This window comes from Phoxinus phoxinus (assembly GCF_949152265.1).
Source record: "Phoxinus phoxinus genome assembly, chromosome: 22".
In the NCBI taxonomy this organism is placed as follows: Eukaryota; Metazoa; Chordata; class Actinopteri; order Cypriniformes; family Leuciscidae; genus Phoxinus; species Phoxinus phoxinus.
In genome coordinates this window covers 3,455,577-3,478,400 of record NC_136897.1, presented here as the reverse complement: position 1 = coordinate 3,478,400, position 22,824 = coordinate 3,455,577, and the positions used below count along the sequence as shown (strand labels likewise).

At 42.9% G+C, this 22,824-nt stretch overlaps 3 protein-coding genes across 7 annotated transcripts; all 3 read right to left on the bottom strand.

Annotated features, from left to right (window-relative positions):
- Window positions 1-2,504: 2,504 nt before the first annotated feature.
- Window positions 2,505-5,586, bottom strand: LOC306991094 (uncharacterized protein). Of its 4 annotated transcripts, none has more exons than XM_079598613.1 (5): window positions 5,329-5,586; window positions 4,180-4,279; window positions 4,010-4,090; window positions 3,828-3,887; window positions 2,505-3,653 (listed from the first exon to the last, which is right to left on the bottom strand). In XM_079598613.1, the coding sequence occupies exons 1-5, from the start codon at window positions 5,356-5,358 to the stop codon at window positions 3,466-3,468; spliced, it is 459 nt and encodes a 152-aa protein (XP_079454739.1). In that variant the 5' UTR covers window positions 5,359-5,586; the 3' UTR covers window positions 2,505-3,465. The 4 variants fall into 4 exon arrangements, 3 of the variants coding, with proteins under 3 accessions (XP_079454739.1, XP_079454738.1, XP_079454740.1); XR_013796034.1 differs by lacking the exon at window positions 5,329-5,586 and adding an exon at window positions 4,555-4,747 and having other exon boundaries at window positions 3,229-3,653; XM_079598612.1 differs by lacking the exon at window positions 5,329-5,586 and adding an exon at window positions 4,750-5,009 and having other exon boundaries at window positions 3,313-3,653.
- Window positions 5,587-9,710: 4,124 nt separating this feature from the next.
- Window positions 9,711-22,530, bottom strand: LOC306990386 (uncharacterized protein). Of its 2 annotated transcripts, XR_013795864.1 has the most exons (10): window positions 22,414-22,530; window positions 21,939-22,038; window positions 21,769-21,849; window positions 21,587-21,646; window positions 14,961-15,012; window positions 14,765-14,871; window positions 14,503-14,667; window positions 10,989-11,040; window positions 10,793-10,899; window positions 9,711-10,695 (listed from the first exon to the last, which is right to left on the bottom strand). XR_013795864.1 is itself a non-coding variant. In XM_079597159.1 (7 exons), the coding sequence occupies exons 1-7, from the start codon at window positions 22,477-22,479 to the stop codon at window positions 14,630-14,632; spliced, it is 504 nt and encodes a 167-aa protein (XP_079453285.1). In that variant the 5' UTR covers window positions 22,480-22,498; the 3' UTR covers window positions 11,367-14,629. The 2 variants fall into 2 exon arrangements, 1 of the variants encoding a protein (XP_079453285.1); XM_079597159.1 differs by lacking the exons at window positions 9,711-10,695; window positions 10,793-10,899; window positions 10,989-11,040 and having other exon boundaries at window positions 11,367-14,667; window positions 22,414-22,498.
- LOC306990385 (uncharacterized protein) lies at window positions 16,354-17,880 on the bottom strand (the record flags this gene model as incomplete). The annotated part of the gene is made up of 2 exons (XM_079597158.1): window positions 16,354-16,680; window positions 16,762-17,880. 2 exons carry the CDS (start codon window positions 17,878-17,880, stop codon window positions 16,354-16,356), a joined length of 1,446 nt encoding a protein of 481 aa, XP_079453284.1.
- Window positions 22,531-22,824: the final 294 nt, after the last annotated feature.

Genomic DNA, 22,824 nt, shown 5'->3' with positions numbered 1-22,824 from the left:
TTGGTGATAGTGACATTTATAGTGCGATTTGCTTAATTATATTTAGGCTTACATTTAAATGTACAGATTGACAGATTGACGGATGGACGGACGGATAGATAGATGGCTCCACAGAGCTAGCCTACTGCAACAATACATCATCCATGATGCACCATTTGAGGAGCACTCATCCTGCCATTTTGCAGGGTGCAGAGGATCGTTGCATTCCCACTGTACCTAGGCCTGCTACTGAGGCCATCTGCTGGGCCATCTAAGCAAGGTATGCATTGTTTGAAATATAATTATAATTGAAATATAATAACAAACTGTTGGGACACTGTTTAGAAAGTCCATAGGCCTGTGTCAACCTAAGCCCTACAACCTAACGTCCCAATCACAACTGCCAATCATGTTAAAAACAGCTTCACTGTGAATATAATATGTTGTCAATAATATATAATATTTTGTGAATATACATTTTATAGGTCTACATACGAGTACCCAATCCACAGCCAGTGAAGACATCATTTTGGTTTGAGGGTGAGGATGAGGGTTTCAGGGCCTTTGTGAGCAAGCTTGATCCAAGCTATGTCCTCTCATCTCGGAAGGTGCTTAAAACAATGGTCAGCGAAAGGTACAACAAAACCAAGGAGAAGACAATGGAGGACATAAAAAAGGACGAATTTGTTAGCCTTACGGCTGACGTGGTCCTCCATTCATATGGACGGATTTCTTGGTGTAACTTGTCATTACATGACACCAGAGGCAAAAATGGCAGTTGTTGTACTGGGTGTAAGGAGGTTTTACCAAACCCACACAGTCCAGCATATCATGGAGGCTAAAGCCTTGCTAACGGCTGAGTGGGGAATAACCTCCAAAGTTCAGTGCATGGTGACTTGACAAAGCATCCAACATGGTCCTAAGTGCCCAGCTACTCCACCTTCGCCATGTTTTGCTCAATTTAAATTTGATTGCGAAAAAGGCCCTAGATCAAACCCCAGTCATCAATGAAATATGCCAGAAAGATAGTGGGGTTGTTCAGATCCAACTGTATATATATAAATACATTGCCCTATATAGTGGGGCAAAAAAGTATTTAGTCAGCCACCAATTGCGCAAGTTCTCCCACTTAAAAAGATGAGAGAGGCCTGTAATTTTCATCATAGATACACTTCAACTATGAGAAAAAAAAATCCAGAAAATCACATTGTAGGATTTTTAATGAATTTATTTACAAATTATGATTGAAAATAAGTATTTGGTCAACTACAAACAAGCAAGATTTTCACAGACCTGTAACTTCTTCTTTAAGAGGCTCCTCTGTCCTCCACTCGTTACCTGTATTAATGGCACCAGTTTGAACTTATCAGTATAAAAGACACCCGTCCACAACCTCAAACAGTCACACTCCAAACTCTACTATGGCCAAGACAAAAGAGCTGTCAAAGGACACCAGAAACAAAATTGTAGACCTGCACCAGGCTGGGAAGACTGAATCTGCAATAGGTAAGCAGCTTGGTGTGAAGAAATCCACTGTGGGAGCAATTATTAGGAAATGGAAGACATACAAGACCACTGATAATCTCCCTCGACCTGGGGCTCCACGCAAGATCTCACCCTGTGGGGTCAAAATGATCACAAAAATATCCCAGAACCACACGGGGGGAACCTAGTGAATGACCTGCAGAGAGCTGGACCAAAGTAACAAAGGCTATCATCAGTAACACACTACGCCGCCAGGCACTCAAATCCTGCAGTGTCAGACGTGTCCCCCTGCTTAAGCCAGTATATGTCCAGACCCGTCTGAAGTTTACTAGAGACCATTTGGATGATCCAGAAGAGGTTTGGGAGAATGTCAGATGAAACCAAAATAGAACTTTTTGGTACTAACTCAACTCGTCGTGTTTGGAGGAGAAAGAATACGGAGTTGCATCCAAAGAACACCATACCTACTGTGAAGCATGGGGGTGGAAACATAATGCTTTGGGGCGGTTTATCTGCAAAGGGACCAGGATGACTGATCCGTGTAAAGGAAAGAATGAATGGGGCCATGTATCGTGAGATTTTGAGTGAAAACCTCCTTCCATCAGCAAGGGCATTGAAGATGAAACGTGTCTGGGTCTTTCAGCATGACAATGATCCCAAACACACCGCCCGGGCAACGAAGGAGTGCCTTCGTAAGAAGCATTTCAAGGTCCCGGAGTGGCCTAGCCAGTCTCCAGATCTCAACCCCATGGAAAATCTTTGGAGGGAGTTGAAAGTCCGTGTTTCCCAGCGACATCCCCGAATCATCACTGCTCTAGAGGAGATCTGCATGGAGGAATGGGCCAAAATACCAGCAACAGTGTGTGAAAACCTTGTGAAGACTTACAGAAAACATTTGACCTCTGTCATTGCCAACAAAGGGTATAACAAAGTATTGAGATAAACTTTTGTTATTGACCAAATACTTTTTTTCTAACATAATTTGCAAATAAATGCATAAAATATCCTACAATGTGATTTTATGGATTTTTTTTTTGTCTCTCATAGTTCAAGTGTACCTATGATGAAAATTACAGGCCTCTCTCATCTTTTTAAGTGGGATAACTTGAAAACACATATGCCAGATCACCCAGCCCAATCCTGCTCATGCCGATCGACTGCACAGTTCATCTCCAACCCTAATCAAACACACCTGCCTTTAATTTTCAAGTGATCCTGAAGACCTTAATTGGTTGCTTCAGGTGTGTTTTATTAGGTTTGGAGATGAACTGTTCAGGACAGTCGATCGGCAGGAGCAGGATTGGGCACCCCTGCTGTAGCCCAAGACTGGTTGCCCACTGAAGTTAAGCAGGGCTGAGCCTGGTCAGTACCTGGATGAGAGACCACCTGAGAAAACCAGGTTGCTGCTGGAAGGGGTGTTAGTGAGGCCAGCAGGGGGCGCTTACCCTGTGGTCTGTGTGGGTCCTAACGCCCCAGTGTAGTGATGGGGACACTATACTGACAAAGAGCGCCGTCCTTTGGAAGAGACGTTAAACTGAGGTCCTGACTCTCTGTAGTCATTAAAAATCCCATGGCACTTCTCGTAAAAGAGTAGGGGTGTAACCCTAGTGTCCTGGCCGCATTCCCTCCATTGGCCCATTCAATCATGGCCTCCTAATAATCCCCATCCACTGAATTGGCTCTATCCCTCTCTCTTCTCTCCACTATAGCTGGTGTGTGTGTGAGCGCACTGGCGCCGTTGTACTGTGGCTGCCGTCGCATCATCCAAGTGGATGCTCACACTGGTGGCGGTTGAGGAGAGATCCCGACATGATTGTAAAGTGCTTTGGGTGTACAGTAGTATATATGAAAAGCGCTATATAAATGCCTCATTCATTCATTTATATGAGTTACACATCACACTTCATGACTTATCAGAAACATACTCAAGTGTTGTCGAACTTCAACTGAAGCTCCACACCCTCTGCCAGTCTGTCCATTTTATATTTTAAACAACTTTCCTCAATGTTTTCCCCCCATTGACTGTTTTAGAAGTTCCATCAATCTTTTATTCAGTCGTTCTTCTTGTCTAATTAGTCGCATCATCTCTCTTGCTTTGGAGAAGATTGGCTCCTGATGAGGACCTTCCCATCTTCTGTCTTCTCCTTTTCTTGGCTTCTTCTCTTTTTTGTTTTGTTTCTTTTGAATGGCTACAAGCAAATAATCCATGTTAATCTCAAGCTTGTTTTTTTTTTTTTTTTACAATTTGCTCTTCGCCCAGGGAAATTAAAATGGAAGTACACATTAAAGTGTCACATGAAACGACAAAACATAAATTATTGAAGATGCAGTAATATGTGAAAAATTGAAGAAATTATTCTCACCCATGGCACACTGTGTGTCTGCGAACTGCGTGCAGTTGGAAACAGTTTTCTGTCCAATTTCTGTAGGTTGAGAAAAAGGATTGTATTCTCAGAGCAACACTGAAATGAACAGCTCAGTCTGGTCTGCAAAGGCATCTAGTCTATAAACTCTGTCATGTAAACAGTCGTGAAACAGTTTGTACCTTCACAGCTGCGGCATTTATTACAAACCGCACCAAAGTGGACTCCGGGTCCATTGGAGCAGTTCTTGGCAACATACCAACCTGTAGATTTGCATTGAATGATTATTTAGTGATTAACAGTGGTCACCGCAATATATTCAGATGTTTTATTATTTAGTCAGTGGACTCACCTTCTTGGCAGTTAAGACAGCACTGCAAATCTGGAAGTTGGAAATGGTTCTCTGGGCATGTTTCGACACACAGAGTAATGAGCACCCCCACAAATATTGCCTAGAGTTATAAGAATACTGTTTCAATATATAACTCTCAAATCACATATGTCTAAATCAGGGATTAGAAACAGTTCAAGACAAGAAAATGGAAACCAAAAACTATTTTTGCAGAATGTAGAAAACATGAACAAAATCCCTTTGTCATTCAGTGAAAATATTATCTTTACATGTTTGGTAATGTTTACTTTATCATATAGATTAAAACAACAACCAAAGACTTTTTCACAGTAGTTAAAATGTTTAGTTTGCGCATGAAACAGTTCCAACACTTACCAAAACACTACGATAGGAACTCGAATTATGTTGGAAAAAGTTAAAATACCTTTATTTTATTCATGGCTTAAACGTTAAAATTGGTGACAGGTACACCTACGCGTTGCGGCTTTACATGCTTTCATCAGGGTGTGTGTAACAAACAACGTCTCAAGTAAATTTTTAACAGCAGTTAATTAATCAAATTACAAACACCTGGTCGCTCTGTGTAAGGAGACCTAAAGAGAGAGAAAAAAAGAGTTCAAAGAGCATTTCTCACACGATATAGTTCAATCGAACACAATACAATACAAAAAAAAAAAAAAAATTCTACTTCATTCTCCAGTTCAACCAATACCATAAATATGATTAAAGTATACAAGTCACAATACACAAATCAATATTGTATATATTCATTGAATTTTCTTTTTTTATTGTGTTTGATTGAACTATATGAGATATGCTCTTTTGAACTCTTTTTTCTCTCTCTTTAGGTCTCCTTACACAGAGCGACCAGCTGTTTGTAATTTGATTAATTAACTGCTGTTAAAAATTAACTTGATAAGTTGTTTGTTACACACACCCTAACGAAGGCATGTAAAGCAGCAACGCATAGGTGTACCTGTCACCAATTTTAATGTTTAAGCCATAAATAAAATAAAGACTTTTTAACTTTTTTCAACATAATTCGAGCGCCTTGGGGTTCCTATGTTCTTAAAGCTTAATTATCCCAAACAACCGAAGAGCACCGATATTTCACACACTACTATTGCATTCTTTGCTTTGATGACTTACCAAAACACGTTTGCTGTCTGTTTGTTTCATTGTAGGCTGAAACAAGTTTTTCTTACCAATGTCTTCTGTAAATCCCTTATACACAACTCTCTGCTTTTAACCAGCCAGAAACAATGATGCATTGAAGGTGTGGCCGTAGGCTATAGCTACGTCTCAGCCTGGAAATGAAGGTGAACCATATATGGTTTAGAGCACATGGCATGAACACAGTGGAAACTAGGGAACCACACAACATGACAACAAACAGCCCAAACAACCACCAGCCTTACATATCCCTCTCTTTAAAGGGTGTCTCCAGAGCCCCAACCCTAACACGACAAAACATTAAAGGTCCCGTTCTTCGTGATCCCATTTTTAAACTTTAGCTAGTGTGTAATGTTGCTGTTAGAGCATAAATGATACCTGTAAAATTATAAATCTCAAAGTTCAATGCCAAGCGAGATATTTTATTTAACAGAAGTCCCCTTTCAAAGCCTACAGCGATCGGCCGGTTCGGACTACATCCTCTACTTCCTGCTTTAATGACGTCACTAACAGTTTTTTGACTAACCTCCGCACACAGGAATACACACAAAAGGGGGCGTGGTCTTGTTGCCCTCCTACAGAGAAGAGGAAGAGTTGCGTTTGTAGAGTGTTTGTCGCCATGTCGTCTAGACGCTGTTATTTTCATCCCGGAGTCAAATCACCTTTGTTTGGCCATGTTAACAATCACCGAGCGCATGCATCTCCACTATAGTAAGAGGCGTGACCTTTCCGGGCAACATGCGCTAAGCTGCTGTCCAATCACAACACAGGAACCGCGGGCACAATCAGAACTCGTTATGCATTTCTGAAGGAGGGACTTCATAGAACAAGGAAGTCATCAGCCAGTTTTTAGGACAGTGAAAGCAGCGGTATACAGATAAGTACATTTTGTGAAAAATACAGTTTTTTTTTTTACACGCGAAACATGAACACATGTTATATTGCACACTGTAAACACAACCAAAGCTTCAAAAACAGACGAAAAACGGGACCTTTAACAAAGAGTCCTGGAGGATGGTGGAGAAGAGGCGGGCAAGGGGGAGGAGATGGCGGTCTAGGACCATGTGGACTGAGGTCTGGGTCATGGTGAGTTTCACTGCAAAGTTCATGGTATAGTTCATGACTTAAATCCTGGAACAAAAGAATATGTTGATCGTGGAGCATAGGTGGAACTAGACTGTTAAACGGGTCTCAACCCTGGTCCTTGAGGGCCACTGTCCTGCAGAGTTTAGCTCCAACCTTGATCAAACTCACCTACCTGTAGCTTTCTAGTTAGCCTGAAGAGCTTAATTAGCTGGTTAGCAATTAGCAAACAAATTGGTAAATGGACTGCATTTATATAGCGCTTTAACAGACCCATGGCCACCAAAGCTCTTTACATATTGCCTCACATTCACCCATTCATACACCGACGGTGGTGTCAGCCATGCAAGGCGCCATCCAGCTCGTCAGGAGCAGCTGGTCAGGTGTCTTGCTCACGGACACCGGGGGTTAGGTGTCTTGCTCATGGACACTTGGTCAGGTGGAACCGGGGATAGAACCACCAACCTTCTGGTTTGTAGACAACCTGCATGAACCACTGAGCCACTGCCGCCAAAACAAAAGAGGGTAACAAGGGGCTAAACAATGACACATGGGAGCACATGGCACAAGGAAACATACATGACAAGCCATGTGCTCCCACCAAACATGACTTGAACACAAGCACATGGCCAGTAAAACAAATCACAAGCCATGTGCTTACACAAAACGAGACATGAATACGCAGCTAATGAAAACTCATAAGCCACATGTTAACACAAAACATGACAACATGAAAGCACACAGCTAGTGTAAAACACAATCTGTGTGCTACACAGCACAACACAACACATGAAACAAGGCACACAGACGAGACAAAACAGGAGTGTCAGGGCTCTGTCATATAACCAAGAAATAGACTAGACAGAAGTGACAGAACCCTGTGACAATCATGCCCCTTTACACAAGATGTGAAATAAGTCTCTGATATCCCCAGAGTGTGTATGTGAAGTTTAAGCTCAAAATACCCGACAGATAATATTTTTTTACAGCATGTTTAAATTGTCACTTTTTGGGGCTGAGAAAAACACGCCGTTTTTGTGTGTATCCCTTAAAATGCAAATGAGCTGCTGCTCCCAGCACAGAGGGCGGAGCCTCACGAGCTTGCGCTCCGTCAGGATAATCTCATCCCACGGAATGATAATATCAAAACAAAAACTCTCAGTAGCAATGTTCATTTCGACCCGGAGTCGGACAATAATGCCTACAGAGAAAACGTACTGGGTGCAGCAATATATGTTTTATTAGTCCTTAAAAACAACCATTGTTTAGAAAACGGGTAATGTTATTGGTTTAATTCACAATCCATCTAGAACGTTCATTGACATTGGTCGCAAGTTATATGCCTGGCTCCGCGTGTGCGTGCTGCGTGGTGTCATCAATAAAACATTTTTTTGGCCACAATGTCAACGGCATAATACAATTTGGATTTACAAACCACAGAGAATTTGTCGACAGCAGGAGTGTTGAGATTAATTGTTGCCTCGCAATTCGGACGCGGATGTTTCTGCATCGATGCAGTAATAGACCGTATAATTGATTGTAGCCTACTGACGTTTCACTGACGTCATTCGTCACATACGCGCTACTCGTGCGAGCTAGCGGAACATGCCGGAGAGAGGCGAAACACAAGTGAATAATAAAAAAGTGCACCCACTATTTTAAAATTTAGTTAAAGAATGTGGCCTAGAAGAGAATTCTCTTTTTTCTGTCTTTATCTTGACTGTCTCATTTGGACTCGGTCTTGACTTTGACTCGAAACTCTTTGGACTTGGACTTGACTCTGTCCCGACTAGTCCTGGTCTTGGACTCGACAAAGCTGGACTTGACTACAGCCCTGCTGAAATATCTGAAACGCTTTCAATACTAATTTTCTGCAGAATAGATGATACCAGCTGTGCTTTCTAACTCTCTCATGTCTCCGACAGCAAGTTGACAGACAAACCCGCCTCCCCTCACTCACAATTGATCCTTCGCAAGGAGCTTGATTAACAGGTGATCTGACCAATCATACTTCGCCATCCGCCATTTTGTCCGACAAAGCAGTCAGGAGAGTTAGTAGATTAACATGGGAGGATTTTAACTTGAGAAGCGGAGTGTACTGACGTCTATCCGCGGTTAAAACAACATTCCTTCTGATGTTCATTCATGTTTATTTGATGCTATAAATGAACTAGAAGGAAGAGATGATCGGTTCACGAGCAGCTTTATCTGAGGCGACACAGCGATCTGTCAGACACAATAAAGAGCCACAAAACGGTATTTATTGTTTAAATATCTTTAAAAAAATGACCAAATTTGAAAGGTGAGACTTTGTTTAATATCAAAAGTAACCGAAAAGTAACCTGGTCCGTCCTGTCTGTCAGTGTGTTGTCAGTGTCTCTCTGCTCTGCGATGTATTTTTCACTGCGTGAGAACATGGTGTGTGTGTGAGAGCGGCGTAGCTTGTCGGACATAGCGACAGTTACTAAGGGGGGGGCGGGTCTTTACGAACGTTCAATTTCGGCGTGGGATTTTGCGATCACAGCCAAAGTGCGGCACATAAAGCTGCCTCTCAGTACTAAATTGAGTCCTTTTTTGCTGCTTAATGCACTTAAACAGTCAAATACACACTCAATATTGTCAAAATGTCGGTCTTTTCAAGTATTCATATAAATACAGTTAGTTTTGGTTTAAGTGAACGTAAATAGTTGAGAAAGAAAGTGCATGTGTAACAGTATAATGGATCCATGCATCAGGTCTTAACGTGACAGCAGCCTAATATACCTTCTGCTAAATTATAAGTTGATATAAAAAATATCTATATGGCATTTTCCCCCATGGCATTGTCAAAACCATGGCCAGTGAAAATGCTGAGTGGATTAATTAATTGACTGAATCGATTACATTTAAAACAATTATTCACTCGTTTAGATATTTTTTGGCCGTATGGGCAATGGTTAGGTTTGGAGTCAGTCAATAAACCAGTGGTTTTCAGTTCTGCTCTTGAGGACACACCACTCTGTGTCATTTTGTAGGCTATGTCGTCCTTAACACACCTGATTTCAAATCATTAGCTTGTTAGCAGAGAGATTCATGAACTGATCTAAGCTTATATATAACGCATCTGAGTCCTACATAAACCTACCAGTGTATTATGTGGCACACAAAGTTACTGGTGTTTACGGTCAAACTGTAAAGTGCATTTAAGGACCACTACAGCACAGTTTACTACAGTCTTTAACTACAGTCTTTTACCAAACACAACACAAATACAGACAAATGAACACACAAGGACTGACTTTGTAAAAAAAGTAAACTTTATATTGGTCTTGGCAGTCAGAATTCATAAGAAACAAAAGTCTAAAATTACAGTTCCTTTTTCATTGTTACTATAAATTAATAACTCATTTGCTGAAAACTTTTTTTCTATGAATTTTCAAACAGATTGCAACATAGGTACATGTGTTTACATTGTTTACATTTTTTTATATTGTACTTAATAAAAACCCTGCTAAATAAAATACTTTATTTAAAAATACCTGCATGTACTGTAAGTTGTAATTCCATCTATAATGTCACTGTTGAACCTTCTTACACATCATGACCCCTCCATTAAACCAAACCTGTCCTAACCCGCCGTATCACACCTCAATAGCAGTGTTTTACAATATAACATCAACACAATAAGTTGTACCAAACAATTATTATTTTTTATGTAAGTACATAAAGACCATTAATACAAAGTGCACCAATTCCACTGAGGAAAAAATAGTACTATATTTATTTGGACAAATAAAATTCTGTCAAATTTCAAATATCTGATACAAAAAAAAAACACTTAATGAATTTAGAAATCTTTTTTTTTTTTACAAAAAAATAAATAAAATAAAAATGATACACAGCATCATGATAAAATAAAGTAGATATATCTTACTATAGATACATTTTTAAATAAACAGATGTGCTCATACCTACAGTACACACAGCATCTTAACTACAGCTCTCAGTGTCTCTATAGAGTAAACTCAAATCACAGAATGATCTCCTGTCACAGGAGAGGTATGTTTGCTGACTCTTAAAAAATTAAGACTTTCAAATAAAAAAAACTGTACTAACCTGCACCTTATTAACGTCTATAAACTTTGCAACTATATAGAACTGTGTGTATTGCAGTATTTCTAATTTCATTGAATCCTTATGATAATTCACATGATGTCGGCCTTTTCCTGAGTGGAGATTTTCTTTAGACTGTCTCTGTGTCTTTTATATTTAATGGTTCTCCTGAAAAACACAATCAACACACATCCGGTCAAGATTTCATTAGTGTTTGAGTCAGTACAGAGAATGACAAAAGATGAAGAGCAGATTGTTTGTTTACCAGCAGAGCTTTCATCAGATTCATCAGATTTACTGATTTTGATAAAGGAGGTTGCCACGATCACAGCCAGCATGAAGACAGCAAATACCACATATGAGCAACCATACCTGAGGATTGGTTCAATATTTTATTATACATTTTTACCATAAGTTCAGTTTTCACAAAGTAAAGATGTTAAAAAGGAAGATAAACTCACAAGGTTATCTGTGGCAGTTGTGGGGAACGTATTGGATGTGTAACAGGGTGGTCTGCAATAGGAAAGAAGAGAAAGAAAAGAGAAAATAAAATAAATGACAAAAATAAAATGCAACTGCAGTTTCCTAGGGGGAAAATGGGGCAAAGCAATTAGCATATATATATATATTTCTTCATGGGTTTATTGAGGGGAATCTGAGGGTACATTTACACGACAACAGTGTACAAAAAACATAAATGGTTTTCCTTTGCGTTGTTTCAAATTTTCACATACAGACGACAACATTGTCAAGCCAATTGACTTGATTATAATTTTTGGTTGGATTATTATTATTGTTGTAGTTTTCCTTTCTCTTTCTCTTTTTTTCTTTTCTTTTTAGCTTCTTGGCCCAATAACATCTGGCAGAGGACCAATGAAAATGTCTAGGTTACGACTGTAACCTCTGTTCCCTGAGAACAAGAAACGAGACACTGCGCCGATTTGACGCTTTGGGGAACGCTTATCTAATCACGGCGATCCTATTGGCCGGCGACAGTCTATGACTTCACTACTAGTGCGACCCGGAAGTATATAAGGGGCGCCTAAAGATCATGTCTGAAGGGACTGTTCAGCAGGCATCCCCGAGGTATGGCGAAAGACGCAGTGTCACGTTCCCTGTTCTCAGGGAACAGAGCTTACAGTCGTAATCTAGACGTTGCCTTTCGAAAGGGAACTCGCAATGCGCCGATTTGACGCTATAGGGAACGATATACCAATGCCATCATGCTAAGGGGAGTGCATGTCAAATTATGGCTGTGACAACACCTCAAATTTCACTGAGTGCCAAAACACTCTCCTTTCAGGTCGCATACAGGCTGTCAGTGTCACGATCCACACACGGGAAACAGGAGTAGATCCAAGTGCAGTGTTTATTAATGGGTAATCCGTAATCGTAAACCAGTCCAAGCAGGCTCAAAACCATAAAAGCAATCCAAACAAGAAACAAAACAAGAACAGACAAGAAAACAGACCTCAGAAGTGGCGTGATACATAACAAGGAATCCGTGACAAACAAAGAAACAACCAGGGTATATAAACACACAGAACTAACAATGATAACAAGAGACAGCTGGGAACAATGGCGGGAACAATGACGAGAACAGCTGAGTGCAATGAACAGATAAGTGCAGACAAGGATTGTGGGGAATGTAGTTATTACTGTGACAGACACCGTGGGGGACGAGGACCTCTAGTGGACACCAAGGAACATGAACCAGACACCGTGAAATAACCCCCCCTCTACGGAGCGGCTACCAGACGCTCCAAGACCCACAAAAAACAAACAAAACCAGAGTCCAGGAGAGGATCAGGGGGGCCAGGTCCATGGAGGGGGATAGGAACAAGGGGGAACGGTTTAGTCGGCGACCAGGGCGGGAAAAGACAGTCCAGCGGGCGGCCAGGGCGGAGATGACCCCTCGGGCTGCCAGGGCGGAGAAGGCACCAGCTCAGGAACTGGAACGGACACCACAGGCTCAGGAACTGGAACGGACACCACAGGCTCAGGAACTGGAACGGACACCACAGGCTCAGGAACTGGAACGGACACCACCGGCTCAACGGCGGCCATCTTGTCCGGAGACACTGGCTCGGCAGACGTGACGTGAAGCTCAGGCTCGGCAGACGTGACGTGAAGCTCAGGCTCGGCAGACGTGACGTGAAGCTCAGGCTCGGCAGACGTGACCTGAAGCTCATGCTCGGCAGACGTGACCTGAAGCCCAGGCTCGGCAGACGTGACGTGAAGCTCAGGCTCGGCAGACGTGACCTGAAGCTCAGGCTCGGCAGACGTGACGTGAAGCTCAGGCTCGGCAGACGTGACGTGAAGCTCAGGCTCGGCAGACGTGACCTGAAGCTCAGGCTCGGCAGACGTGACGTGAAGCTCAGGCTCGGCGGGCGTGACGTGAAGCTCAGGCTCGGCAGACGTGACGTGAAGCTCTGTCCCGACTAGTCCTGGTCTTGGACTCGACAAAGCTGGACTTGACTACAGCCCTGCTGAAATATCTGAAACGCTTTCAATACTAATTTTCTGCAGAATAGATGATACCAGCTGTGCTTTCTAACTCTCTCATGTCTCCGACAGCAAGTTGACAGACAAACCCGCCTCCCCTCACTCACAATTGATCCTTCGCAAGGAGCTTGATTAACAGGTGATCTGACCAATCATACTTCGCCATCCGCCATTTTGTCCGACAAAGCAGTCAGGAGAGTTAGTAGATTAACATGGGAGGATTTTAACTTGAGAAGCGGAGTGTACTGACGTCTATCCGCGGTTAAAACAACATTCCTTCTGATGTTCATTCATGTTTATTTGATGCTATAAATGAACTAGAAGGAAGAGATGATCGGTTCACGAGCAGCTTTATCTGAGGCGACACAGCGATCTGTCAGACACAATAAAGAGCCACAAAACGGTATTTATTGTTTAAATATCTTTAAAAAAATGACCAAATTTGAAAGGTGAGACTTTGTTTAATATCAAAAGTAACCGAAAAGTAACCTGGTCCGTCCTGTCTGTCAGTGTGTTGTCAGTGTCTCTCTGCTCTGCGATGTATTTTTCACTGCGTGAGAACATGGTGTGTGTGTGAGAGCGGCGTAGCTTGTCGGACATAGCGACAGTTACTAAGGGGGGGGCGGGTCTTTACGAACGTTCAATTTCGGCGTGGGATTTTGCGATCACAGCCAAAGTGCGGCACATAAAGCTGCCTCTCAGTACTAAATTGAGTCCTTTTTTGCTGCTTAATGCACTTAAACAGTCAAATACACACTCAATATTGTCAAAACTTTTTTTCTATGAATTTTCAAACAGATTGCAACATAGGTACATGTGTTTACATTGTTTACATTTTTTTATATTGTACTTAATAAAAACCCTGCTAAATAAAATACTTTATTTAAAAATACCTGCATGTACTGTAAGTTGTAATTCCATCTATAATGTCACTGTTGAACCTTCTTACACATCATGACCCCTCCATTAAACCAAACCTGTCCTAACCCGCCGTATCACACCTCAATAGCAGTGTTTTACAATATAACATCAACACAATAAGTTGTACCAAACAATTATTATTTTTTATGTAAGTACATAAAGACCATTAATACAAAGTGCACCAATTCCACTGAGGAAAAAATAGTACTATATTTATTTGGACAAATAAAATTCTGTCAAATTTCAAATATCTGATACAAAAAAAAAACACTTAATGAATTTAGAAATCTTTTTTTTTTTTACAAAAAAATAAATAAAATAAAAATGATACACAGCATCATGATAAAATAAAGTAGATATATCTTACTATAGATACATTTTTAAATAAACAGATGTGCTCATACCTACAGTACACACAGCATCTTAACTACAGCTCTCAGTGTCTCTATAGAGTAAACTCAAATCACAGAATGATCTCCTGTCACAGGAGAGGTATGTTTGCTGACTCTTAAAAAATTAAGACTTTCAAATAAAAAAAACTGTACTAACCTGCACCTTATTAACGTCTATAAACTTTGCAACTATATAGAACTGTGTGTATTGCAGTATTTCTAATTTCATTGAATCCTTATGATAATTCACATGATGTCGGCCTTTTCCTGAGTGGAGATTTTCTTTAGACTGTCTCTGTGTCTTTTATATTTAATGGTTCTCCTGAAAAACACAATCAACACACATCCGGTCAAGATTTCATAAGTGTTTGAGTCAGTACACAGAATGACAAAAGATGAAGAGCAGATTGTTTGTTTACCAGCAGAGCTTTCATCAGATTCATCAGATTTACTGATTTTGATAAAGGAGGTTGCCACGATCACAGCCAGCATGAAGACAGCAAATACCACATATGAGCAACCATACCTGAGGATTGGTTCAATATTTTATTATACATTTTTACCATAAGTTCAGTTTTCACAAAGTAAAGATGTTAAAAAGGAAGATAAACTCACAAGGTTATCTGTGGCAGTTGTGGGGAACGTATTGGATGTGTAACAGGGTGGTCTGCAATAGGAAAGAAGAGAAAGAAAAGAGAAAATAAAATAAATGACAAAAATAAAATGCAACTGCAGTTTCCTAGGGGGAAAATGGGGCAAAGCAATTAGCATATATATATATATTTCTTCATGGGTTTATTGAGGGGAATCTGAGGGTACATTTACACGACAACAGTGTACAAAAAACATAAATGGTTTTCCTTTGCGTTGTTGCAAATTTTCACATACAGACGACAACATTGTCAAGCCAATTGACTTGATTATAATTTTTGGTTGGATTATTATTATTGTTGTAGTTTTCCTTTCTCTTTCTCTTTTTTTCTTTTCTTTTTAGCTTCTTGGCCCAATAACATCTGGCAGAGGACCAATGAAAATGTCTAGGTTACGACTGTAACCTCTGTTCCCTGAGAACAAGAAACGAGACACTGCGCCGATTTGACGCTTTGGGGAACGCTTATCTAATCACGGCGATCCTATTGGCCGGCGACAGTCTATGACTTCACTACTAGTGCGACCCGGAAGTATATAAGGGGCGCCTAAAGATCATGTCTGAAGGGACTGTTCAGCAGGCATCCCCGAGGTATGGCGAAAGACGCAGTGTCACGTTCCCTGTTCTCAGGGAACAGAGCTTACAGTCGTAATCTAGACGTTGCCTTTCGAAAGGGAACTCGCAATGCGCCGATTTGACGCTATAGGGAACGATATACCAATGGCATCATGCTAAGGGGAGTGCATGTCAAATTATGGCTGTGACAACACCTCAAATTTCACTGAGTGCCAAAACACTCTCCTTTCAGGTCGCATACAGGCTGTCAGTGTCACGATCCACACACGGGAAACAGGAGTAGATCCAAGTGCAGTGTTTATTAATGGGTAATCCGTAATCGTAAACCAGTCCAAGCAGGCTCAAAACCATAAAAGCAATCCAAACAAGAAACAAAACAAGAACAGACAAGAAAACAGACCTCAGAAGTGGCGTGATACATAACAAGGAATCCGTGACAAACAAAGAAACAACCAGGGTATATAAACACACAGAACTAACAATGATAACAAGAGACAGCTGGGAACAATGGCGGGAACAATGACGAGAACAGCTGAGTGCAATGAACAGATAAGTGCAGACAAGGATTGTGGGGAATGTAGTTATTACTGTGACAGACACCGTGGGGGACGAGGACCTCTAGTGGACACCAAGGAACATGAACCAGACACCGTGAAATAACCCCCCCTCTACGGAGCGGCTACCAGACGCTCCAAGACCCACAAAAAACAAACAAAACCAGAGTCCAGGAGAGGATCAGGGGGGCCAGGTCCATGGAGGGGGATAGGAACAAGGGGGAACGGTTTAGTCGGCGACCAGGGCGGGAAAAGACAGTCCAGCGGGCGGCCAGGGCGGAGATGACCCCTCGGGCTGCCAGGGCGGAGAAGGCACCAGCTCAGGAACTGGAACGGACACCACAGGCTCAGGAACTGGAACGGACACCACAGGCTCAGGAACTGGAACGGACACCACAGGCTCAGGAACTGGAACGGACACCACCGGCTCAACGGCGGCCATCTTGTCCGGAGACACTGGCTCGGCAGACGTGACGTGAAGCTCAGGCTCGGCAGACGTGACGTGAAGCTCAGGCTCGGCAGACGTGACGTGAAGCTCAGGCTCGGCAGACGTGACCTGAAGCTCATGCTCGGCAGACGTGACCTGAAGCCCAGGCTCGGCAGACGTGACGTGAAGCTCAGGCTCGGCAGACGTGACCTGAAGCTCAGGCTCGGCAGACGTGACGTGAAGCTCAGGCTCGGCAGACGTGACGTGAAGCTCAGGCTCGGCAGACGTGACCTGAAGCTCAGGCTCGGCAGACGTGACGTGAAGCTCAGGCTCGGCGGGCGTGACGTGAAGCTCAGGCTCGGCAGACGTGACGTGAAGCTCAGGCTCGGCAGACGTGACGTGAAGCTCAGGCTCGGCAGACGTGACGTGAAGCTCAGGCTCGGCAGACGTGACGTGAAGCTCAGGCTCGGCAGACGTGACGTGAAGCTCAGGCTCGGCAGACGTGACGTGAAGCTCAGGCTCGGCAGACGTGACGTGAAGCTCAGGCTCGGCAGACGTGACGTGAAGCTCAGGCTCGGCAGACGTGACCTGAAGCTCAGGCTCGGCAGACGTGACCTGAAGCTCAGGCTCGGCAGACGTGACGTGAAGCTCAGGCTCGGCAGACGTGACGTGAAGCTCAGGCTCGGCAGACGTGACGTGAAGCTCAGGCTCGGCAGACGTGACGTGAAGCTCAGGCTCGGCAGACGTGACGTGAAGCTCAGGCTCGGCAGACGTGACGTGAAGCTCAGGCTCGGCAGACGTGACGTGAAGCTCAGGCTCGGCAGACGTGACGTGAAGCTCAGCCTCGGCAGACGTGTGCTTCCTCCATGCATGTAGAACAGGCAATGTATAGAAGAGGAAGACCACCTTCTTGACCATGGCAGGATGACTGATGATGGGCAGTTCTGGGATGACAGCGGGCTGGACGGGCACGTCCTCCAGGACGACAGCGGGCTGCTCGGAGGGGACGTCCTCCGGGACGACAGCGGGCTTCTCGGAGGGGATGGCCTCCGGGTCTTTGGGAAGACTGGCGATCTTCCTCCTCCTCGACATCAAACCTACCGCCTCTGGGGATTCTGTGACATCCGTGACCGCCTCTGGGGGTGTTGCAGTCTCCTGCGAGGGTATGGAAGCCATGTCAGGAGACACAGGCGGGAGTGGTGTATCCCACTGGCTACGATGATGAAGGTAACTGGTGAATCCCCAAAAGTCCAGGATCTCCAGCCCCTTCATCTCCCAGCAATGGGTCGTCAAGACACTTATTAAAAAGGTCCTTGAGTGTGGTCTCATTGTATCCCATACCTCTCGAGAGAGTCCAAAAAAATTGGGACAGATCACCCACCGACCGGCCCTGCTGACGTAGATAGGCCAGATTATAATTATAATAATTTAATTATAATAATTCATTACATTTATATAGCGCCTTTCTGGACACTCAAAGCGCTTTACATAGAAGGGGGGAATCTCCTCAACCACCACCAATGTGCAGCATCCACTTGGATGATGCGACGGCAGCCATATTGCGCCAGAACGCCCACCACACACCAGCTTACTGGTGGAGAGGAGACAGTGATGAAGCCAATCAGTATATATAGGAGGATGATTAGGAGGCCATGATGGACAGTGGCCACTGGGCAAATTTGGCCAGGATGCCGGGGTTACACCCCTACTCTTTCGAAAGACATCCTGGGATTTTTAGTGACCACAGAGAGTCAGGACCTCGGTTTAACGTCTCATCCGAAGGACGGCGCTCTTTGTCAGTATAGTGTCCCCATCACTATACTGGGGCGTTAGGACCCACACAGACCACAGGGTGAGCGCCCCCTGCTGGCCTCACTAACACCTCTACCAGCAGCAACCTGGTTTTTCTCAGGAGGTCTCCCATCCAAGTACTAACCAGGCTCAGCCCCGCTTAGCTTCAGTGGGAAACCAGTCTTGGGTTACAGGGTGATATGGCTGCTGGTAACCAGATTACCAAAACGTCCAATCCTCTCCTCAGCAGTGCTTGGAGGAGCGATACGAATACCCGTACTGCTGGATCTGTGCATATTGACGGATTCCTTCTGTCACGATCCACACATGGGAAACAGGAGTAGATCCAAGTGCAGTGTTTATTAATGGGTAATCCGTAATCGTAAACCAGTCCAGGCAGGGTCAAAACCATAAAAGCAATCCAAACAAGAAACAAAACAAGAACAGACAAGAAAACAGACCTCAGAAGTGGCGTGATACATAACAAGGAATCCGTGACAAACAAAGAAACAACCAGGGTATATAAACACACAGAACTAACAATGATAACAAGAGACAGCTGGGAACAATGGCGGGAACAATGACGAGAACAGCTGAGTGCAATGAACAGATAAGTGCAGACAAGGATTGTGGGGAATGTAGTTATTACTGTGACAGACACCGTGGGGGACGAGGACCTCTAGTGGACACCAAGGAACATGAACCAGACACCGTGACACGGCTGACTACGTTTACAGGCAGCCAATAACCCGTTCAAAACCGGAATATTAGCAATAACCCGTTCGCGCACGGCCATGTAAACACCAGCAAAAACCCGAATATGCTCATATTCCGGTTTTTAAAAACACGAATATGATCCCTGGGTTACCCCTTTTCTAACCCGAATATTTGGTCATGTAAACGCGTATCGGAATATCCCCATCAAAAGGAACATTGATTTGTGTTCTGCACATGTTCTATTCGCAAGGAATCTTGGTCTTTTGAGTAGAGGAACTTCTTGTATGCGCCAGTACCGGAAGTAAACAAGAAGTAGAGGTAAACATGGTGAGACGCAGCACAGTAGTGTCAAGTGCTGCTGGTGGGTCAGTACCAGCACCAAAGCGCAAACAAAGCCGATCGATATCTGCCCCGAACTATTCATTATCCGCACGCTGCTGCTGTTGTTGTTGTCTTTGGATACAGGAAGAAGAATCGGAAATGACGCATATTGCGTCTTAAGGTTGTCCTTACGTCCAGACGCTAACCGTGCGTCGCCGTTTACATCGGGATATTGCCAATTGATTACAAATTCCATGTATACAGGAGTAACTCTCTCTGCTCACGCATGTAAACGGGTTATTCTGAATGTTTCAGAAACCCAAATACTGACCTTAACCCGACCATAACCCGAATATTGACAGCTTGTAAACGTAGTCAGTGACAGTATTCCCTTCGGCCACTGCCCAAGCTATAAGCCTCAAAGAGGCCTCCGATACAATGAAGGCCTACCAAGGCCGCTCAAAGGCCTGGAACCAACAGGGGTTCCTATAAGGGAATCTGTCTAGGGGGTCCGAAAGTAGGACATAAAGTCAACCCCACATGCCACCAGGGAGGCTGACCTGGTCTATTTTACTGACACAGTCTTGCCAACAACCTGTCTGTTTCCTAAACAGAGTCTCTTAACATTATTTTCCCCACTTGTAGAGGAATCCAATAGGGAGGACTCCAGATAGTGGCAGTAATCGCTCACAGACCGGATCATAGAGATGGGCACCCCGGAGAGTAGAACTCAGCATAGCGCTTTCTAACCCTTGAGAACGAGGGGAGTAACTCTACTCAATCCTGGATCTACTCACTTAAAAGCCCTGTGGAGGGCACTCTTAAAAGGGACCCTAATAAGGGGAGCGCCTCCAGCTCTAGGGCTGATCTAACAAGTAGGCCTCGTAAGAGTCCTTTGACCTTCTGACCAGACTTAGGGAGCTAAGTATTCATACAGAACGATCCTTAGATAGATTCTGGAACAATATGCTCAAACCTGATAAGTATTGACCAGGCTCTGGGCTAGAAACAGGGAGGCTCCATGGGGGCCTGCAACTTGATACTTAATGGCTTTGCAATGCTAAGCATCCACTCGTTGGGGAGCCGCCTTCAAGGGACCGGTTAAGGCCTAACTATTTGATAGTGGGACTGTTAGCAGAGCTAGCCACAGATGCCAGGTGCTCTCACAGACATCTCTGTGGGCCTCGTTATACTTATTTAAAATTGCCAACAGACAGTGTACTCAGCAGAAGTGCTATCCACCCTTAAAGGGATAGTTCACTTTAAAATGAAAATTCTGTCATCATATACTCTCAAGTTGTTTCAAACATAGTAGGAAAACAAATACTATGGAAGTCAATGGGACCAGTTAACTGTTTGGTTACTGACATTCTTCAAAATATCTTCCTTTGTGTTCAGCAGAAGAAAGAAATTCATACAGGTTTGAAACAACTTGAGGGTGAGTATATGATGACAGAATTTTCATTTTAAAGTGATCTATCCCTTTAAAGCAAGGGGAGTAGTACAACCTTAGATCACACCAAACACGTTTTTCAGGTTCGAAAACGCGAGACACAACACTGATCACACTGAACGAGCAGTGCGCTGCGGTTTTTATGTTGCTAGGCAACCACAGAAACAGCTGTCCTGTCAATCAAGTAAACGTCAAATCAGCCTTTTATTAACTTTTTACTTTCTGTTAAAGGAGAACTCCGGTCAATATTAACATTGAGCTCAATTTTTAGTAAATTTGGAGTGCTGTCAATACAGAGAACAACGACAAAAATCGGTGTTGCCTTCACAGTGTTATCCTATTTTTAAAATTCACACCCTATTGACTTGAATGGGGTCTAATTTTAAACCTGCTTTTATTTCTCTTATCATCCTTGATGTGTCATACAAGTGCCCAGCCATGTTGAGTGATTCCTTCAGAGTGAACACGAGTGAATCTGACTGCAGTGGATGTGAAAGACATGAATAAATATGATGTTATATCAGCCAGCGCACAGACCTGTATTTAGTTCCTGTTTTCGGTCGAAGTCCAAAGTAGTCGATTGTCGAGTTGACGCGCATAGGTTTAGTTACCTAGGATCACGCGCATGAACTCGACAATCGACTAATACCAAATTGTACTAAAGAAACATTTCACGAGATGTTACAAAAACGTAAATTGATGATTCTGCAATAATATATAAACTTTTTTTTAGAAATTAAGTATTATTCTCACCCATGGCACACTGTGTGTCTGCGAACTGCGTGCAGTTGGAAACAGTTTTCTGTCCAATTTCTGTAGGTTGAGAAAAAGGATTGTGTTCTCAGAGCAACACTGAAATGAACAGCTCAGTCTGGTCTGCAAAGGCATCTAGTCTATAAACTCTGTCATGTAAACAGTCGTGAAACAGTTTGTACCTTCACAGCTGCGGCATTTATTACAATCCACACCAATGTGGACTCCAGGTGCATTGGAGCAGTTCTTGGCAACATACAAACCTGTAGATTTGCGTTGAATGATTATTTAGTGATAAACAGTGGTCACCGCAATATATTCAGATGTTTTATTATTTAGTCAGTGGACTCACCTTCTGGGCAGTAAGGGCAGCACTGCAAATCTGGAAGTTGGAAATGGTCCTTTGGGCATGTTTCGACACACAGAGTATTGAGCACCCCCACAAATATTGCCTAGAGTTATGATGAGAATACTGTTTCAATATATAACTCTCAAATCACATATGTCTAAATCAGGGATAAGAAACAGTTCAAGACAAGAAAATGGAAACTAAATAACATTTTTGCAGAATGTAAAAAACGAACAAAATCCCTTTCAGTCATTTAGTGAAAAGATTAAGCATAGGCCTATATTCATATATATATTTATATATATACAACGCCCCTTAGCTGTTCTAAAGCACTGTAAATCATGGCTCCGCGGGGCTTATTGCTTTATTTTACATTCTTGGTAATGTTTACTTTATCATAGATTAAAAACAACAACCAAAGACGTTTTCACAGTAGTTAAAATGTTTAGTTCACACATGATACAGATCTAACACTTACCAAAACACGTTTGCTGTCTGCTTGGTTCATTGTAGGTTGTAGGCTGAAGCAAGTGTTTCTTACCATGTCTTCTGTGAATCCCTTATACTCGACTCGCTGCTTTTATCCAGCCAGAAACAGTGACTCAGTGAAGGCGTGGCCTCTTGGAGATCCTAAACCAGATCCTCATATCCAGACGACATATTCTTTTTTTTACGTCTTTAACTTGAAATTATCACAGAGATTATGCAGGTAAAAAAAATCTGTAGAATTGTTTAATACTATTTTATTTGAATTTTAACTCTTTGAATTGATAAGTTATAACAGAATGAAAATACCTGTGATTTCTGTGATAATTTTACCATTATCATGTGGTGTAAAATACACCACAAACACAATCAAATGATCATAAAAGTATTACATTCTTGTGCT